Source organism: Lepisosteus platostomus, chromosome 13, assembly GCF_059453375.1.
Source record: "Lepisosteus platostomus isolate fLepPlt1 chromosome 13, fLepPlt1.hap1, whole genome shotgun sequence".
NCBI lineage: Eukaryota > Metazoa > Chordata > Actinopteri > Semionotiformes > Lepisosteidae > Lepisosteus > Lepisosteus platostomus.
The window spans coordinates 34,391,992-34,412,952 of record NC_142623.1 but is presented as its reverse complement, the minus strand read 5'-3'; the positions used below and the strand labels follow the sequence as shown (position 1 = coordinate 34,412,952).

At 35.1% G+C, this 20,961-nt stretch overlaps 1 protein-coding gene across 10 annotated transcripts in view; it reads right to left on the bottom strand.

Annotated features, from left to right (window-relative positions):
• Positions 1-20,961, bottom strand: part of LOC148650471 (teneurin-2-like) — a 413,744-nt gene that overhangs the window by 235,459 nt on the left and 157,324 nt on the right. For 2 of the 10 annotated variants that reach the window (XM_088604304.1, XM_088604305.1), the window contains exon 1: positions 1,762-2,155. The exons of the other annotated variants lie outside the window; for them this stretch is intronic. In XM_088604304.1, coding sequence (XP_088460430.1) covers positions 1,762-1,810 — 49 coding nt within the window. In that variant the 5' untranslated portion in view covers positions 1,811-2,155. Of the gene's footprint in view, positions 1-1,761; positions 2,156-20,961 lie in introns of those variants that run through there. 10 annotated transcript variants of the gene reach the window in all.

Below are 20,961 nucleotides of genomic sequence, written 5' to 3'. Positions count from 1 at the left end.
TGTCATAGAACACAAAGTCCTGACTTTAAGGTGTAAGTTCTGTAAAGAACAAATTAGTTTCAGACACGTCAAAGCAATAAAACATCCATAAATAACTTAAAATATGATTGTCATATTAAGTTTGATGAGAAGATAATGTAAACCTCAATTCAACATTATACTGTCATACTATAAATAATATATAGAGTATACCTGTACAAACAGTAATGTTTTGCAAGCATTTTTATTTTTACCAATAATAGGATTTTAATTATTTCAGTGGAAATATGGCCCTCATCTACCTCAATCTCTCAAACATATTACTCCAAACACTCAAAGGTTAAGTCCTTCCTTCTAAACTGAAATAAATCAATGTCAAAATACATCATTCTATCTTACAGCAAAATGAAAAAAAGAACACAATGGATCAGATGTGGCTAGAACAGACAGGCAAAATAGAAACCATTTTGGTGAGAATGAGAAATAAAGATTAACTCAAAGGTTAGTATTACAAAAATAATCAAATTATTCAAAAAGTTTGCTTCTGCTACAATTCAATTTTCAAAACCCAGTACACCAAGTCTGAACATTAATCAATTCCTATACTCCTATAAATATGGAAATTAAGTAAATCGATTAAATCTAATTTACATGTCATCTGAACTTTTTTAATTGACATTATTGAAAAATATTTTCTTCACACCAAAGTCATACATTTCTTATATATACAGTATATACCTTTATACAGTAAGTGGATTTTGTATATACTGTACGGTTATATACTGTACAGGTACAGGTACAGGTATTGTGTACAGGTACACAATATAATAAAACATACAGACAAAATGTTAGGCTTTAACTGCCTGTCATGGAATACAAAATAATGTATTCAGCTCATTCTTACATACTGTATACAGTATTTGCTTAGTGATTCATACAACAGACCATGTACTCTGTGATAAAAAGGAAGACGTTTTTTGAAAAAAAGAAAAAAAATGTGAAGTGACATGATTTTTTAAGCCTTAAAACTGATGAAACCAAATGAAATTAATCCCAGAAAATACAACTCATACTGTATATACAGTAAGATAAATTTAGTCATAAAGACAGAATTTACTCTACTGTAAGAGAACAAAATTGATAAAGTTGAAAAAGACCATGAGAAACCAGTTAAAACTCATTGTTAGAGAGTTTTGTCTACTGATCTATATAGACTTTAATTTGAATAGAAACGAGTAAGCCTTTTAGATTTATTTATACTGTAAGTGCTTAAAACCAACATGCTGTCTATAGTACTAAGTATTACAGCCTCTATTGGTGAGGCAGGCAAAAGGTTTCAGTGTCACTCCTTGGTTAAAGAAGCATAACACATCTTATAGGGAATTAAGAGCTGATGAGAAGATGACAATTTCTAAGCCCCCCCAAAAAAACAGAAATAGCAAATACATATGAATAATTCACCTTCTTGTGCTACCAATGCCATATCAGAATCATGACTGATTCCAGGGAGTACAGTACTTACATTGCATGTACTGTAGTGTATTTTTTTATATGCAAACTCAACTCCGTCTTCAAGTGCATTCTGTTCAAATCAATAGCTTCACACTTTTTTTTTTAACCTAGCACTCTTACCGGACTCAATACAGAGCATTAAAACCTTTAATGAGACTCGGTATGTAAAGAATACATACACTCCAGATAAAGCAATCCAGTGCACATCCTCAGCGCGGAGAATCTGTGTAATCCCATCAATTGCAAAGCAAAGGGAGAGCGTATTCTTACCTGCCTCATTAGCAAGCGCTTTACCCCTGTTAGTGCCAGAGTGATGCATCTCTTGCCTTTTCACTTGACTGTCCGTCTCAAATTACAGATGCCAAATCCTTCTCTTTGTAATGAGAACAAAACAATAACACCACAAAAAAAAATCACACTGTTCTGAAGTTAAATTGGATCTTTTGTCTGTCTTGCTTAGTCCATTCCCAGAGGCAGCCGGTCTTTAGAAAGAAGAAAGGGGAGGGGATGCTTAAAAATAAAGACCTCCTCTCAGTCTTTTCGTTGGAGTAAATAGAAAGAGAGATCCTTGCTCAGTCCCAGCTCTGCACATGACTGATGATAGCCCAAGTGCCTGGGAGCTCTGGCTACAGCTCTGCAAGGCGTGAGTGTGGAGACAGAGGGAGAGAAAGAGGCAAATCACTGGAATGTGACAACGCGTGTTCATCAAAGAGAGAGAGAGCGAGAGCGAGAGCGCGAATGAGAGAGACAGAGGAGTGAACGAGAGAAAAGGAAAAAAGAGTACGCGTAGTATCAAGGTGAAAAAATAATAACAGAACTTGTCCAGTCCTGATAGATGGTTCTCAATTTTAGAAACCGTTGTACTAGTTAATATAGTGTGGCAGATTCTGAATTTTTTATCATGATAATTCTTTTGTGTCTAATTTTCCAATCCCCCTACAGGTGTATTATCATAATGCATTTGTTCATAGTCTAAATCTGTTTCATGGATGTAAAGACACAGAGAATGCAAGAACACAGAGGGAAAAATATCATCTTCACAGCTACCTCCTTTATATTTGTTGTTTGGTAAAAGAGTATGTAAATACATATACAGGTTAAAAGTTTTTCTTACTTACAGAATGTAAATCTGAGCTATATTTCATCAGAAAAAAGGAATCATGATTAATGATAATAATTCGTTTTCTTTAGGTGAGAAAGCAAAAACATCCTTTTGTATTAAAACCATTTCTACTTAATATGCTTCAGAGCATACAATCAATTGAGCAGATTGTTGTTGTTTTTTTACCTGAGCGAACCACCATAGTGTGTCATCAAGACATGCTACCAACACCTGCTGAAAGCAATAAACCGTCAAGCAATCATGTGGTTATTTACAGTATCATATGAGCGCAGCATTCCTGTTTTTCAGCTCCTCACTGTGCAATATTGCATGTGAACTCACAGAACATAGTGTCAATCCTTATTTCCTGTTAAGCAGATCCACTCAAGAATATTCATGGTACAGTATTTGCTGTGAGAACATTCCTAGGTTTTAATACTGCACTGTAAAGCTCTTTAAGCAAGGACTCCTGTACGGCACCTACAGTATACACAGAGAATATCCTTGGCTCCGCCGCCATCCCCCATTCTCAGATATTACTAAATTCCATAAAGTTTATTTCTGTATACATTCTACTGGTTATTATTTTTGTGAACCAGATTTTATTAGTTTTAATTCTTTAAAGTTTATTTCTATATATTACTACGAGTTATTATTTTTTGGTGAACCAGGTTTTATGAGTTGTATTTTTTTAAAAGAACAGAATACAATAAAACAGAATACAAAAAACACTCCAAAGTGGTAACCCCTCCAAGGTTCCACACAAAGGACCACTAAGCAAGATTAGTTATACAGTAAGAAATGCAGACTCCAAGCACCTAACTCACCCACCCAGCATCAGGGATCCAGGCAAACGAAAACTCATATATTCCCACTCTAGCTAGTCTAAAGTCTTCTTGGTATCAATTTCAGAATGGCACAGGGAGAGGAGTTGTCTGTTTTCGATGTATAAAGTGGTTGAGGCGAATGCTATTAGAGACAAGACACTTCCTATTAAAGCTTGTCTGATTGCTGCATACTAATTTGGCTCCAGCTGGAATGCAAGCACCTTAACATACAGCAGTAGGTATTATCAAAATATATATACACTGTATTTTAGTATTACACAGGTGATAAAAAAATCTCACCCTATGATAAGTGCTGAACTAAGGTCACAGTTTTAAATTTTGTATGCCTTAGCCATAGGGTTCATTTTGAAATTATGTCAATAATATGTGCAGGTAAAAAGGGAATGCTTTTTTCAATTTTGTTATTTTTTGACAACTCCACTCTTTATTTTTTTCATAAATCAATGGAGAAAACTGTTACTGGTTATAGAACTTCAGTTGCTTAGAGACTTCAAAGATTTCCAGGCATGTTTTCAGCTGTTAGGATGAACAAAACTTACAGTACTGTATAGGCGCATGTACTGCATAACGAAGCCCTGAACTTTTAAATGGTGTCATTCATTCATTTAATTCTTCTTTAAAGCCTCTGTTCCTGGAAATCAATACAGGATTTCTTCATTCATTAAACAGGACCTAATCACACTAGTTCACTAGTTCAAAGCATTGATCTACCTGATGTGCAATGTTATTCATGCAGTTTTTTTTATTACCTACAGTACCTACTTCCATTAACATGCACTAATTAATTTAAAAAAATAAAATACTTTAAAAATAACTAAAATGGGGATAACAGTAACATATTATTAAAACTTTTCATGTATTGGTCTAATACAGTATTGACCAGTAGGTGCAAAAAACAGATGAAGGCTAGTCTTTTTCTAACAACAGGTCCAGTGTTACCTAACATACTGTACAGTATGTTTCCGGAAGTAATGCAAAAAAAGGAGAGATTCTTTTTTACACAAATGTACCATAAAACAAGTCTTGATTTGTGGTTTGGGCTCAAACCATGTCTTTAGACAACTGTGACGGGGATTTCCCAGATAGTAGAGCCAAGCTTGACTGTACTAGAGTGGGCCATGTTTTCCTCAGGTAGAAATGACAGGTGGGCTAACCCATGTAGCACAAGAGATGTAATGTTTAGTCAAGCTAACAAACAATTGGCACATTCAAACGTGATGATTATAAAACACTGATTGATGACTCCATGTTTTATAGCACAGTATTTGCATTGCATATACTGCATGGATATTCTTTGCTTCATTGGTGCTCTGTTTTTTTTTTTTCCCTGTGCACTATAAATTAAAAAATGGATGCTTTGACTTTTCAAATTTCTCAATGTTTTCTTCTTTCAAACCCAGCCACCATAGAATTTGAAAAAATGCATAATTTGCACCACATTTTACATGGATAAAAGTTCATTTTTAGCCTTCCATGCATTTAAACAAAAAAATATTCCAAATATAATTATGTTTTGTTTAATTAACTATGCAAGGAAATAAACTTGCTTTATTGAACATATGGAACATTTAAATTAGTTATTCTGTTCCATTAGCGACGATGACATAATCAATAAAGAAAACAAAGACACAGTTATCTAATTATCAGTACACAATAAACATAAAAAATAACAGGAAATCACAGTGGGATACTATTTGTCATACATAAAGGTTTAGAAATGTCAAAAAGCGCTTAGAAATAGCTGATGAATCATGAAACAATGTTTAAAAACTGCCATTTTGACACATCACATGGGTTAAATGGTAAAACTAAATTAGCCAATATAATAGTTAGGTCTGAAAACAGGTTATTTAGAGACAAGAAGGCATGTGAAAAAACAAAACATGAAAAGCAGGTAGTATTTGGACTAAACACCTGTTTCTTCAATGAAAATGTACAGATTCTGACAGCAGGTATTAATACAAGAAGAAATTAAAGCATTTAAAAAAAATGATCAACAAGGAAGTAATAATATGAATTGCAAGCTCAGATAAAAAGGAATATTGGAAAGGCCAAGATAAAGACAGAAAACAATACAGTCTCGCAAGATAAAATATTTGTCAGTATTACAACAGCAAAGGACGAAAGTATCCCACCAGTAAGAGTAGAAAAATTCTTAGTCAATGCAAGTGTACTGTATTTCACTCAGGTGTTGAAAATGAAAGAACTCCATAACATGCCAGGCCAAGAAAGTCAAAGTTTTATAATAAATTAGTACATGCAAGGTACAGTAGGTAGCAGGTAGTGAAAGCATTCTAACTATTGCATTTAAAAAACAATAGACATTATCCACAGGCTGTTAACAAACTCGTCACTCAAGATGGGAGCAATACCCACTGACTGGAAAATTGCTTATGCATCACACATCCATAAAAGGTGTTACAAAAGCAAAAACAAAATTCCAGATGAATAAATCTATGATTAATAGAAAGGTTTTGGAAACTGTAATTTGAACTAAATTAGATAAATCTTTCATAGAAATAGTATTTTTATGGATGGTCAAAACAGATTTAGAAAAGGTAGGTCCTGCTCAAGTAATTTGTCAGAATTCTTTGAACAAGCAACAGCAGTATTGTATAAAATGGTGCATGTGTGATATGGCATTTTTGGATTTTCAGAAGACATTTAATACAGGTCCTCATGAAAGACTTAATTCTAAAATTTCAAGTAGTGGGCATTGAGAGTAGCGTTTGTATTCACATTGAGAGCTGGATAATAGATAGAAAACAAGGCAAGGAAAAAAAGATAATTGCAACAACTGTGGTTATGTAATTAGCGGAGCACCACAGAGATCTGTACTAGGTCCACAGCACTTTTTAAATTATATCAATGATCTAGATTATCGTATACCTAGAGAACTAGAATATTTCACAGTTATTACCAAAATAGGAGTATTAGCAAACAGAAGTGGCAAAGGGAATTCAAAACCAAACACTTGTCAATATACAGTATATAATCATTTATTTAACATATTATATTTAAGATATTTCATGAAGACAACTGAGAGTTTTGCAAGTTTCTAACCAAAAAAATAAACAAACGAAATAAACTAAGTAAACAAAAAAGACAAAGTATTATAACAATTTGCTCTTTCCTTAGAATGGACAGCTCCAGTGACTTTTCCCCTTTCCCCTCTGGCTCACCTTTGTCCACTTAAAAAGGGGGAGAGACCCTGTTCTCTTCATTTTATGCCTTGTGATTCCTGGAGGACAGCTCCAGTCTCTCTCTTCCCCTGCCTTTACTACCTCCATGATTAGCACGCCTGGTTGTAAAAAATAAGGGCAATAAACCTTCCTGTGAGTCTCCTCCACTCCCTGCTTCCAGAGACTGCCTCAGAGACTCTTGCTGTTACTGTATGAAAGAAATGGAAAATACATAAATCATGGATTTTATTAAAATTGCAATGTAGTAAGACCTCATCTGGAGTACAGTATTGTGTACAACTGTGGTCACCACATTACAAAAAGTTATTGCTTCTCTGGAATCAGTCCATATAGCATATATTGAATTAAACTCCATGATAAAATATTTAAATTAAACTGACTTGTAAGTCATATACGTTCAAATAAAAAGCACAAACTTTGAAACTGCACGTAATAGTCTATATTGTCAGGTACAGAGGTTTTTTTTTTCTTAATTTGTTTTCACAAAGACTAATCAATACAAATTCAAGCAGCTGGTCTTTAGTTCGAAATCTCAATAATCAAACAATCATGTAGAAATCCACATGAACAACTGTAAAATTAAACAGAACTAGGCGTAATCATTGCACATGTCTAAACATCTAAACCATGGCATCCATATTTTGATTTTTTTTTCTACTCTGCCCTTTAGGACTTGTTACTTTTCACAAATTAAGCATATAAGTATTACATATGTACAGTATGCTTTTATTTTCACAAGATAACTTCTCTGTGAAATGTCTCAACACACATTAAAGCTATTTCTTCACAGTTAGTTGCATTATTTCTCAATTTAAATGGGAGACTGTATCTAATACCAAAACTTGCCAAAGCTAAATCAGTAGGTCTGGACCTTAAATTATGGAGGTGCGAAACTTGGGTATAAATTGCTCTTTTGTTCCACAACAAAGTTGCAGAAGCAAAGTGTTACTCTGTAAGAGATGCCCTATCTCTGCTAATGACGTGACCCAAAAATAGCAATAATGATAGTTATAAATGAAAAAGAATAAAAGAAAATACTGGCAAGGGAAAAATTTCAGATAACAGAGTGTTTTTCATCATGCAAACTCAGGTTAAACAAGAAAGACATACAGTACAGTACCTCTAGTTTTAACTCAGCGCTGTGAAAGAAATACATCACCTCTGTGGAGCAAAGAACGTCTCATTTGTGACTAATGTGACAGCTCTAACCAGTAATTTTGTACTAGACGTAGATTCTACAATCACTTTTAATACATGTTTATGTCATCAAAATATTCATGTTCTGCCCATTGTTTGTTAAAAGAATAATACTTATGAAGTTTTCATTGTCTGTGATTAAGGTACGGCACTGTGAACAGGAGAGGTTATTTGGTTTACATGCCGAGAGCAAAGCAGCAATGGAGGCTGAAGTTAAAGAACATGGGGGCAATGTGAAACAGTGGCAGGGCCAGGGACTTCTGCTACCACAAACTGTGACTTTAAAACTTAATGTTACACTTTAAAAAAAGAAACTTCTCATGACATAACCATTTCGGTATGTATAAAAAAAGTGTTGTGTTTGATGTTTAGCACTGTAGCAACAGTTCATATAAATGAATACACTGTATATTAAAAATAAAATTAAATATATGCTTTGTTTGATTAAAATTAAGGTTGACGAGGTAATACAACACAAACACCTCTGGATATACTGTATACTGTTTAAACTTAGTTGTGCCTACTGCATGAATAAATTTACATTATTTTTACATTATGTTTTTTTCCACATAGATTCTTCTAATGCTCTGCGATCAGTGCATCACACAAAAATGCTCTCGTATACAAAAGTGGATCTATTTTTACTTTGACCTTGCCTAAAAGCAGCTTTGTTCACAAAACTTTACTTTTTTCCTTTTGTTGTTTGTCAAATGTAATTTTAAGAGGAATCAGATTTTATTTTGTTCAGTATTTTTAATAGTCTTTGTGCATAGAAGCTTTTAGCATCATTGTCACACCACAGTCTGCTCCACCACATCTCATAGCCTAAACCACTTTCCCAAGAGTGATTAATCTTCTAACACTAATTAGATATTTGCTAATTAGCATCTGACGTGTGAAGAGAATAAGAGAAACATTTGCATGATGAAATGACTGGCTGCTATAGTTAACATCAACTAAATCAGACTGAGCTAATCAGAGTGATAAAGAACATATTTTGATTTATGGTTTATGTTTTTAAAGTTTTTTTTCCAAAGGAAAAGTACATTTTGAGATTTGCACTATGTTAGATCAAAAGAGAAATCTTTAAGACATAATGTTCAGATATGAGATGATTAAAAAAATAAAACTCTGGTTTTAACATTAGAAAAAATTTGATCGAAGCAGAAACCAGCTCTGTATAATTTAATTTATTTCAGTAGTGCACACAAGCCTTGCATTAAGTTAATGTGATTACATTGTCTTTGTTTTTAACTTTCTTGGCTGAAGTGGTGTCACCTGGTCATAAAAATTAGGTAGCTGGCTCTCCAAAAGGATTGGACCAGGAGTGACCCCATGAAAGCCAATGCAGAAATGACATATCCTAAAAGGCGTGTATGCGGATGGTTTTCAGGTGACCATTGAATCAGTTATTATAGCACTAAGGAACAAGTAATTATGCATTCATATCAATTAGCTTGGATTGAGAGGGTAATCACCTGGGTGTATGAATCATGTGTCCAGCTACTTGGCTAGCCAACCATACTGTGTAGATATACAGTAAGAAGCAGCTACAGTATATAGCAGTATTCAAAAAGGCACATACTGTATAGTACCAAATAGTTTTATAGTACCAACTCTGTACAACATTGGACTGTCTGACAGTTTGACTGACAGTCCAACTGAACTACTGCACTGTATATAGACAAACAGTACAGTAACAATCATTTGTATGCCTTTTAAATGGTTTGTGAGGTTTATAGCACCCTAGTAATCATTTATATGACAATGAACAGGTTTGTAACCTTCTTTACTAGAGGACATAACTGCCTGGCTATATTGAGATATCTTGCGCCCCAGGGGTAGCCAGACATACAGGATACAGGTGATAGCGTTTGAGCAGATCGATGAAAAAAAGGCAGCAGTAGCAGGTATCACCAGTTGTAATGATCTGAGCACAGATATTAGAGGAGTATACTTTAGTAATCAACTGTAAACCACCTGTGTAGAGGGATAGGCAATTGGCTATGTTGAATGAAGTGTCTGGTCCTCAGACTAGACCAGTACAGTAGTTACAGTCGTGTATTTAAAGGGGGAAAGATTTACAGAACTAGTCATAAGGACTGGCATGACAAATAATGCAATGAGCATCGTTAAGTTCTTCAGACTTAAAGTAAGTTATACTGTACATTATATTATGTTAAATGCTGTATAATGGGATAGAGAACTTCAAAAAGGTATTAAAACATGCCTTCCTTGGTACAGTATACTCGTTGTAGGCATCTGACATTGAGTATCTGAGAGCTTCTAATCAAACATTTCAGAAAGCCAACAAGAAAAGGAATTTGCACAAATAGCAAAGGTAACAAGATACATTTTGGACTTTTGGAGCAGTGCAGAGCTAAAAAAAAATAACATGCAAAGATATTCATGTGAAACATGACCAGGTCTCATTATACATTTTCATAAAAGTTTGATAGCCAAGTGAGCTGCCAAAATGATCTGAGAAAGAGGGGAAAGTAGATGTACTAATATCATTAACTCTCTCTACGTTAGGAAAATTGACAAGAACTGATCTCCATCTCTAATCAGATCCTTAAATAAATGCTGCAGTGAAAAAAGCAGAGCACAGACATGGAAGACAAGTGAACAGAAAGAGAAGGAAGAGTTTGGTCAGTCTGGGAGCAGCAGACCATTTCTCCTGGCAACAAAAGTAAGTCATATTCTACTAAGCATGCAATAACCACAAACAGCTGCAGAAACCCAGGAGATGACGAAAGAAAGCAAGCAGACCAGAGACAGCAGCTCTGCTTTAGGAAAGAGATCAAGTAATGAGAAAGCTGACAAGACTGTCACTGTGTCATCATGAAGTCAAGTTGCCATCTATCAAGTGAAGTTCTGTAGCAATTAGATGTTCTGGTCTATATCATCACATTTGGATTTTCTTCCCATTGATCTTGGAGGTGCAGTGGTTAGCACAAAAACACTGGTAGGTGATACTGGTAGTTAATTGGCTTCTGGGGAGATTGGCCCTGGTGTGAGTGTGTCCATGTCTGTGTCTGTTTGTACCCTTCGATCGACTGGCATCCTGTCTAGGGTGAATCTCACAATGCACTTGTGGTTCGCTGAGATATGCTCTGGATATGCCACGACCCTGAATTTGAAGAAGAAATTATCAAATGGATGGTTGGATGTATAAACTTAGTGAGCTGTAGTGACTTATGGTCTTCTTGATAATGGCTCATCACTGTTGGAATGCGTTTGATTGCAAATATTGCAATATCTACCATATCAGAAATTCATAGTTGTGAATACACCATAATGAGCAACAGTGGACTTATTTCAGCCTTCAACATATTAATGGTACAAAAGGTATTGCTTTCTTGGAAAGAATTCTAGGGAGAATTTGATCTTTTCCTAAGTTTTTACCTTTTGTTGATTTCCAAAAGATCTGACATTCAGCAGGTTAAATAACATATCACCTGTACCCAAATCCTGTGGTGATTGAGTCATATGCAATAGTCAAAGTAACCACAGAGTATCACAGTCCGTCATGAATTATCAAAACATTGAACTAATTTCCAAAATACACATACATTATTTTTACAAAAATATGCATATACCGTGTACTGGCAAGTTTCTTTGGACTCTCGGTATTTATTATATATGAATTAGTAATGTGATTCAAAACCCAATTAAGGTTTTACATTACATTATATGTTTTTGTTTGCACCAATGGTGGTATAATTAGTACACAATGATTCCAATTTGGCCATTTAAACTAATTTGTAAAAATAAGACATATCTCTTCCTAGATTACATCTGTAGTTTTTTATTAATTCACAATCAATTCATTTGGCTTTGTCCAATGATTTAAACAGCCACATGGCCCAGATGTTGTTTAATTACTCCAGCACCAGAGACCCCAACTAGGGAGAATCAAAGCAAATCTAGACATCACCAAGATCTCACAATCTGGGATTTATTGGCTGACTTAACTGGTAAATTACTGAGAGAAAACAACAGCAGGTTTTTTATAGACAATTTAATTTGACCGTAAACATCTCTTTACCAATTTAAAATGTACCAATTTAAATAACCAATTCACATTCTTCCGTGCATCAGGTGGACAGATTCCACCAATGACAAGACAAGATGAACAGACCCTAGAATGATTAGTTTAATGCTGTTCATTTCCACCAGGATGAATGTTATCCAACTGCATTTTCACTTTCCTAGCATTGCTTTTATTTAGCATGAATGGTTTTGAAGAACCATAATCACCAGCCTTCCATCTGAGGTACTGAAGTTTCATCAACATATTTCCGTGAGGACTTGGTTATTTGGGTCTGAAATGTACTTTTCAAGGTCTGTGTTAGGTCTAAATTCAGTACACTTTCTCAAACATAGTTTTGACAGTTTTCTTTTACTTGATAAAGAAATAAACAGACTTGTAGGAATTAGGAGAATGTAATTCCTTTACATCCTTCTTCTAAAAGTGTTCACAAGAAGCAACTGTTTTTAAATCATAAAATGCTACCTACTGTATAACCATGTAAAGGCTTCTATGTGAATGACCATTGGGTATTTGAATCAGTGACATTTTTACATTTGTAAAAGAGTATTTATTAAATAAACTGACTCTTTCAAAAGACTTGTATATTACAGATTGTTGTTTTGGGATCACTTGCTAAATTAGTTCTCTTCATTGGCTGGGTTATTTGTATGTCACTAAAAGTGAAACATCAATGGTTACTAGTTTTGGCACCTGAGATAAAATCCAACACCTTCTAAGTGGTGCAGGAAGCATAAAAAATATTTCCCAATAAAACAAACAGACTAAACAATTCTGGTGAAATGCATACCAATTGTGCTATGAAGGACAGAGCAGGAAAGTTTATAGACTGAATCATGACTTGACCTGGAAAAGCATAATTTTTCTTATTATGGAATAGTACAGTAACTACAGTAATACTAACTCCTTCTATTCTGCACATGGGATCTTCCCCTACAGTTCTTCCTGGTCACTACAGTAGAGTATGGTCATTATTATTTTATATCAGACTTCATCTATGTTTACAGCTGGTTACAGTCTAAACCAAATAAAATGTTCAATATTACTCTTCATGTATTGCTTATGTAGCAATTAAGTATGATATATGGGATTGATATATGATATACTCTATGATAAGTGGGATTTTATATAAGTGGTTTGAGATCTTACAAAATAAACACACCTAATACTAACACTATTATACTGTACAAACAAGCTATGTTGCCACAGTCTAGTCGAGTGCTGAAATATACAGCTGTATAGGTGTCAAAAAGCATTAAACTTAATGAAAATAAAATCTATTTACTCAATGTCAAGGTGGGTAATTTTGGAACTACCATTCTTATTATCCTATTAAATAACAGCACTTTATTTTAATTAACATGAACTAAAACTCAATCACTATCTGATACTATTTCAACACAATAAATAGAGCTTAAAGTGTTGCAAACAATATGCAAAATTGAGGTTGCCAGTAACTCATCTAGTCAAGGTGCTTGTTCAGAGCTCAGACAAAACCCTGTAGCATGATATCAGTGTTAAGATATTGGACTATGACAGTAGCCAGCTGGAAACAGGAATTCCCAAGTGATGAAACACAACTGGAAACACTGAAGCGGTTGCATGGCCTTGGTTTGCTTAACAGAAACCCTCTGTGGCTTCTGGAATTTTGTAGTAAGACTGCAGTGTTACCTACAAAATCAGTTGTCTGTCTGATGCTAAATCTATAGCAGATGCTGAGGGTATTACACAGTGAAATATAGCAGATGTACATTTTGGAAGAAGTTATGTGAATCTTCATCTCTCCTCTACTTGACCAGGTGTCAACTTTAGCTAGATGTGAAACACCTAACGTTTCTGATGGAAAATATGGGAGTGTGATTTTTAATTAGCACTGGCCATTTCACAAAACCAGAAGGCAGAACCATCTAAAGTGTGTTCTAATTTAATTCTGTATGTACAAAGTCAAGCAGTAAGCAGCCATAGACAGCCATTCTGCCCTTACTAGGCTTCATCAGATGGGATAGTTACAGAATCGTTTGATCAGTGAAACAGTAATACTGCATATATACATCTTAAAAGAATCATTTTTCTAAGTTTTCTTTTTTAAAGATCAAACAGGTCACTTTTAACTATGGGGATGTGAACATTTATTAGCTCTGTTTGTTTACAACACCATAATGCAACAGTATTAGAAACATAAGTATACTGTAATTTCAGGACAAAACAGATGTAACATAATTAAACCATTATTCACATAGCTCTATGTACTTTAATATGGTGTAACAGTCTTTGCTTCACAAACAAACAAAACAAAAGTGTTCACTGTCTTTACACCCCTCATGAGTGTTGCAAGGATTCTCTAACGTCCTAATGAACAGCTCAGCTCTAGTGGTGATCAACCGTCCTTCTGTTCTGAGTCAGTTTCAGTTCCAAGTTATTAATCTCTGTCCTTCAAACAGAAATTGTGTGTGTGTTTGTCTTTTATTATGATACTGACATGTATTTCATACATGCAGCAATGTGTTTCTAGTTATCTACCTTTGATTCTACAACTTATAAAAAAAAGGTGATTTTTATATGTTCAACAAATACACATAAAACCTTTATTCTCACACGGTAATATGGCATACATCACAACAATGCATTGCTGTAAAGACTGGAAATTCTTATCGTTATACAGTTATGCATCAAGTACAGGACATTATACTATGAGATAATACAGTATATTGCCTTCCCGGAACCCTACTTTACATTAACAATGAAATTGATTTTCATAGACCTCTACATATCTCAGAACACAGGTCAAACTGATTCATGAAATCTGCATTTTCAGAAACCAAAGAGATTATGCTGCTTATATAGGATCAATCAATACAAGTAAGCAATGACCAAATTAATTGCTTGTGACAAGAAGCAGCAAACCACAAGAGCTGCCTCAGATTAACCATTTAAAGAGACTTTGATGGAGACGGTTAATAAATTAGTCTGGTGGTGGCAGTGACTGGTGAGATGCAATAGCAAATACCAGTGGATAAAGTTCCAGATAAAAAAAAAAGTTTAGGCCCCAGAGAATGAATATTACCACATTCATTGTTGCAGGTTCAATTGAAGTTCTGCCCATAACCTACAGAATCATTAAAGAGCAAGCCTTTCTGTAAATGACACCATGGGAGACACAGAGTAACAATATTTATTCAGCCTGCTCAGTGGAGAGAGTTCTCTTCTAATCCACTCACAGGCGCTACAACACAGAGGGATTAGAGGAACCAATGAGCAGAGGGAGCTGCACTGCTCAAACACACTTCCAGAATAAGTAATTTGTTCCTGAAATCTCTTCGTACATGAAACAGCCTTGGTGAGAGATGCAAATCTCAACGTGTTTACACACAGGCACTGGACGGCACCTGAGGCTCTCCCAGTACCCCTTTTCCTATCTGAAAAGCTCATTAAAGTGAAGGATAGCAACACAGGCCGGTAGTGAGCTCCCACTGGAGAGGGGGGTAAAAATAGGAGACATCCTCAGGATTGTCTTGTCATTGGAACACATTCCTAAACACAGCCTACTCGAAAAAAAAAATCTCTGGAGGAGCAATACTGCACCATTTTTCTTTCTGCTTTCTTTTCTCTTTTTTGTACTTGACACTGAGCCCATATTATTACCAGTGTAGGGAGCTTTTTTAGATGAATAAAGACGAGGGCAAAACCATCTAATATCTTAAAGCATGCAGAGGATGCCCTCCTATTCCACTGAGAGATGCACCCTGGCCTGTGTTCTCCGTCTGAACGTGGAAAACCATGCACCCTGCTTCAAGGCGAGGAATTTTAATCAGTGCTCCCTCTGAAAATCGTCTCAGCACCTGCGAACAGAATTTCACAGGGGACATTTGGTCTTCCAGACAGCAAATCAGTGCTCATTTGTACTTTCATAATTCTCATCATTTTCTTGTTCTTCCTCCATTTTTAGAATATTTCCTCCGCCAGTGACCGAATATTACCGAAACATATTCCACAGTATAACAATGAAGTATGAGAATATTTGTGTTTTTTATTTCCATTGCATGGTGCCCTTGTTAATCAATGTACTGTAGTCTGATAATGCATTCGATGCCAGAAGCATTATTTTTATAACTAATACACAAAAAAAAGAAAGACAGAATCTTAAGATCAAAGATGGTAAATATTGAATTACTTAAACGTTTTTTTAAGGAAGTGAAATAATAAATGACTTAGTCATCAGACATACATAGCCACAGTCATTATTCAAACCTACCAAAAATGAACATTATGCAGTGTTTCATTTGTCAGATTCCTTACTTTCACTGAAAAGAAATAAAACCAACATTTGTTTTATATGAATGAAGAATAATGACATTGCAGTTTTTTTTATTGTGGGTGACATTAAAATAACAACATGGTCTTAGGTACTGTTTATCTGAATCAGATGAAGACAAATCTTTACAAAAAAAATTGAAATTTGATGAACCATGTATGTCATTTATAAACAAGCACCCAAATAGAAATAATGTAATTTGGACTTTAGATACATCTTTATAAAGAAGGGTTGGTTGTGATCTGCAGCATCTCTCACAACTGGAACAGTGAACAACGTCATTGTAATGCAATGGAAAATGGACTGAGTCCCTATAATTTATTTTGAGGATGCCTTCAAGCTACAGCATCAATTTAGGGAATCAGTTCTCAATTTCATCCCATGAGATACCTTCTGTCCTTAATGTTGATGAGAGATGTAACCTCACTTGCTCTGAAACTTTGCACTTTTTAAAGTTCTGCATGCGTTTTAAAATTATTTAGAGTGGAGGTGTTAGTGTACTATGAGTTCTTATGTTCTATAAAACTTCATTCTTTATGGACTTACAGATCTGTATTGTTATTAACTGAGATTCTGCTCTCTGACACAGTCCGTCTGCTAGTCTCTGATGTGGTTCTATATGGTTTTTACTCTTTTGTTTTGTACACTAAAAAACAATTTAAACCACAGAGATACAAATGTTTAGGTAATCATTTCAATCCTTGTGGCACGGTCACACGATGGTTATCATTGCTACGCATAGCCCTGGTGCACTGGGTTCAATTCCTGGGGTGCTGTCTGCGTGCAGTTTGTATGTCCCCTCAGTTTTCATATTGGTTTTCACCAGGTGCTCCGGTTTCCTCCCACAGTCCAAAAACATACTAGTAGGTTAGTTGGCTTCTGGGAAAATTGGTCCCTATGTTTGTGTGTGTGTCTGTGTCCTGAGTCCTGAGTCCTGAGTCCTGAGTCCTGAGTCCTGAGTCCTGTGTCCTGTGTCCTGTGTCCTGTGTCCTGTGTCCTGTTCTGGGTACATCTCATCTTGCACCTACTGTTTGCCGGGTTAGGCTTTGGCGTTCACCATGACCCTGTATGGGAAAAGTGGTTTGAAAAACGGATAGATGCCTGGATTATTTAAATCCAAAGCATTCAGAACTGTGTTTAGATAACTTTTGGTGCTAAATCGGTTACTTTAAGAAGTTTCATTCCATAATGAAAAGAGTCCAGCTCTACAGAGGTTAACAACAGATTTTTCAGTTAATGTAAATGGCATGATTGTTTGTTCCACCCCCCCCCCATCCTTTTTGATTAATACTAATTAGTCTGGTGAATTGTGCTGCCTTGTGGCCAATGTAAAACAAACAGATGTCTAGATAGGTAGTGTGCAGGGACTCATGTGAGGTGCACAATTGAATTCCAATGACTTTGAAGAGGTTGACTAACTTTTTAGGGGGAGAAAGTCAAAGCCAAACAAATGTAAGACTAGTCTTGCCAGAAAATCAATAATTCATGCACAAAGATCAGTTCTCATTTCATAATCAAGGTGAAAATTGATTGTACATTTAATGTAGGGGTTTGATGAGCACTTGAAACCTCCAAATGAGACACTTTTTTTCTCCCAGGAAAGTTTACAAATGTCCTGTTAAACTGAGCAGATGTCCGTGTATGTCTTATGTCTTAAAACATTATGTCTTAAAACATCTGTTTTTGTTTAGATTACTTTTGACTAACATTAATGCACTCATAGTAATAGAAGCAATATTCTAAACTCATGCACAAACACATGTATGTAGCTTTCCTCAAAAGCACTTTCTAGTTTCAAATCAAAGCGGCAGTAAAACGAAGATTACAGTCTTGTTCTGAGTCACATGCAGCAGAGACCCTTATACCAGTCAGTATTACATAACATTTTTTAATTCTTCCTAGCTGTCAGATTTTTTTTTTATGGTATCTTCTGTTCATACAATAATTAGTCTGTTTATACAAATAGTCACTATTAAACAGGACAAATTAGGGCCTTGTGACAATGGCACCTTTTTGATGGGACTCAATATTCCAAATTAAGATAAAATAATTTAATTAAAACATATGCTTTTACAATGATTTTGAAAAAAGACTGTGAATGTACAGTTTATGCATTATATTTATTTTATTTTGTATATATTTAGTCAGCTAGACCCCAATGATGGACCCAAATAAGGATTCATTAGAATTTATATCTGCCTATTTATATGGTTTAGATTTCTGAGAACTGTGAAATAGTGAAATAGAGACAATTTCTATTCACATTCCCAATAATTGCCAAATATTGATCTTAAAAATTCACGACATTGAAAAGTATTCTTCATCAGAATATATGGATACACATATGATTTTACACAAGGCATGCTATATCACCATTTGGGATCATAATGTGGAAGAATGCTAATTTTTTTAATTAAAGGTGAGATCATAAATTACACAACCTTTAATTAAAACACAGATTGCACAAGTCTTATGGAAAATTCAACAGTCTCTGCCAAATTATTGTGCATCTACACATTCTTGCCAGAGCTAAATTACTATATTTGCAGTGAAGATCAGAACTGGATACATTTAACATTTAATGCAACCTAGATCTCATGTTCGTCATGTCCAGTTTCATGAAGTATCAGGCTTACATACTAATTTGTATGAAAGTCCACAGCTGAAAATAAATGGCAATTTTCAAGCAAGGCACACCAATAGAATGGATTGATTTCTCTGCAAAGTTTTAATAGTATCCATGGTAACAGGATGACGAATACTTGATTTTTCATTTGGTGCTCTTTAAAACACTACAGCTATTTCAAAGAGGTTCATTGAATATTAGTGCTTGAAATTCTGCAGATCAAGTACTGATTTTAAATCCAAGATACTCAAGTTGTTTAATTATGGAAGAGCATGAAAATGAACACACAATGGGGATTCAGAAAGAGGGCTGAAATAGTAAAAAAGAATCATACCGCATGTTAAGACTTATTGCATGTGTATATTCTGGTTCATAATCTGAGATCTACTGAATCAGGACTGAAAACTATTCTTCACATAATGAGAAACAAAGCATCCTCAAGCATCACGTCTGTAGGACTAACTGCCCAGATATTTTAGAGATCATGACTATCAACATTTGCAAAACTCACTTAACTTAAACTGTCTTTTCACAAAGCTGTATCACTATATAATTTAGTTTACTCTGGGTTAAATTATGTCAGTTTGCTATGCTTTGCCAACTGTTCTTCTTGCTTTGTTGTGTATTGTTTGCTAATGTTCTTTGAAAGCTCTAATATAATACAGTATGTTAATATAAGTGCTCAAAAGATAGATACTGTTTAGTATTGGCCACAATACTATCACTTATTAAACAACAACAAAAAGGTAAATGCTCCTCTATACCTTCAAACAAAACTGCTGCATCAGTCACTCCTTATAAGCACCATGTACAGTATATATCATTATCATACAATTCTGTAGTACACATAATTAAAACCTAATATGTAAAACACTTCTGGCAAGCATTTCTTTTTGTATAAATGTGTGATCATCTCTCAGAAGCATTCTTCTGTGTTAATTGTGCTATATTGCTGGTAATTTGGTCAAATCATAGCCATCGCACACATAATCTCATATATTATACATAATATAGATATATAGTAATTACGGTAGTGTTTGGCATAAAAAATAAACTATGAATTAACAAAATTAGTTAATGCAAAACAAATGGCCGTTTCACAATAACACCTTTTACCAATTTATTACATTTAAAATTAAATTCTACCACTTTTAGTTCATCATGTACTGTATGTAGTTTTTTAGCGTTTTTATACACTTAATTTTAACAAAATTATTAAGATACTGGATGGATACCAGGATAGGCTCCGGCTCCCCTACGACCTTGAACTACAAGAAGTGGTTAGAAGGTGGATGGATGGATGGTTAAAAGTGATACAGATGGCCTGAAACCATTTTCACATACAGTATGCTTCATACACTGTACATGTATATATCACATGCTGTACCTCCATACGCACTGCACATACAGGAAGAAAATGCTAGGAAAAACTCATTTTCAAATGCTCTTCAGTGGCTACTGACAGGTTGGTTAAATAAATATGTCCAGGCACAGGATATGTGATATTTTGTGCCCTGCAGAAGAGTGGGCTATCACCAAAGATCGTGAACTCATCAAAATGCTCAGTGGGTTGACATTAAAGCAAAGATTCCTATCAGGGGAATGCAGGCAATGAGCTTGTTTGTCTTGCAGTGTGGAGGCTGCTCCTGTTGCAGAAAGCGAAGAGAATCATCTGGCTCCTGATGTGGAGTGCAGAGAGCACACACCCAGACCTAAGATGAACTGTCAGATTCCAATGAATCGAAGATGTTATTGTTGGAAGACCAAGGAGACCAAGTCATTCACATGCTCATCTTATTTTCAAAGAGACAGAGAAATGCAGCACAATTTATACTGAGGTGCCTTCTCCTCCACCTCATTCTCCATTTTTCCCTGTTTAAAGCCATTATCAGCACCGATAGCACGGTGTTCTCACCCACAGATCAGAAAAATTAATAAAAAGATCAACTAAGATGCAAAAAAGGCTTTTAAGCATTAGATTACAGTGAGCATTACAGAGAACACTGATCATTTTTAAAAGTATGTTTCTACAGGGTTTGCTGGGTGTAACAATCTTCTGGTGCTGGTAGTGTGACCTTAGAAGCTGACTTACTGTCAGTGGTGAGCTCACTGTACAACACTGCTTTTG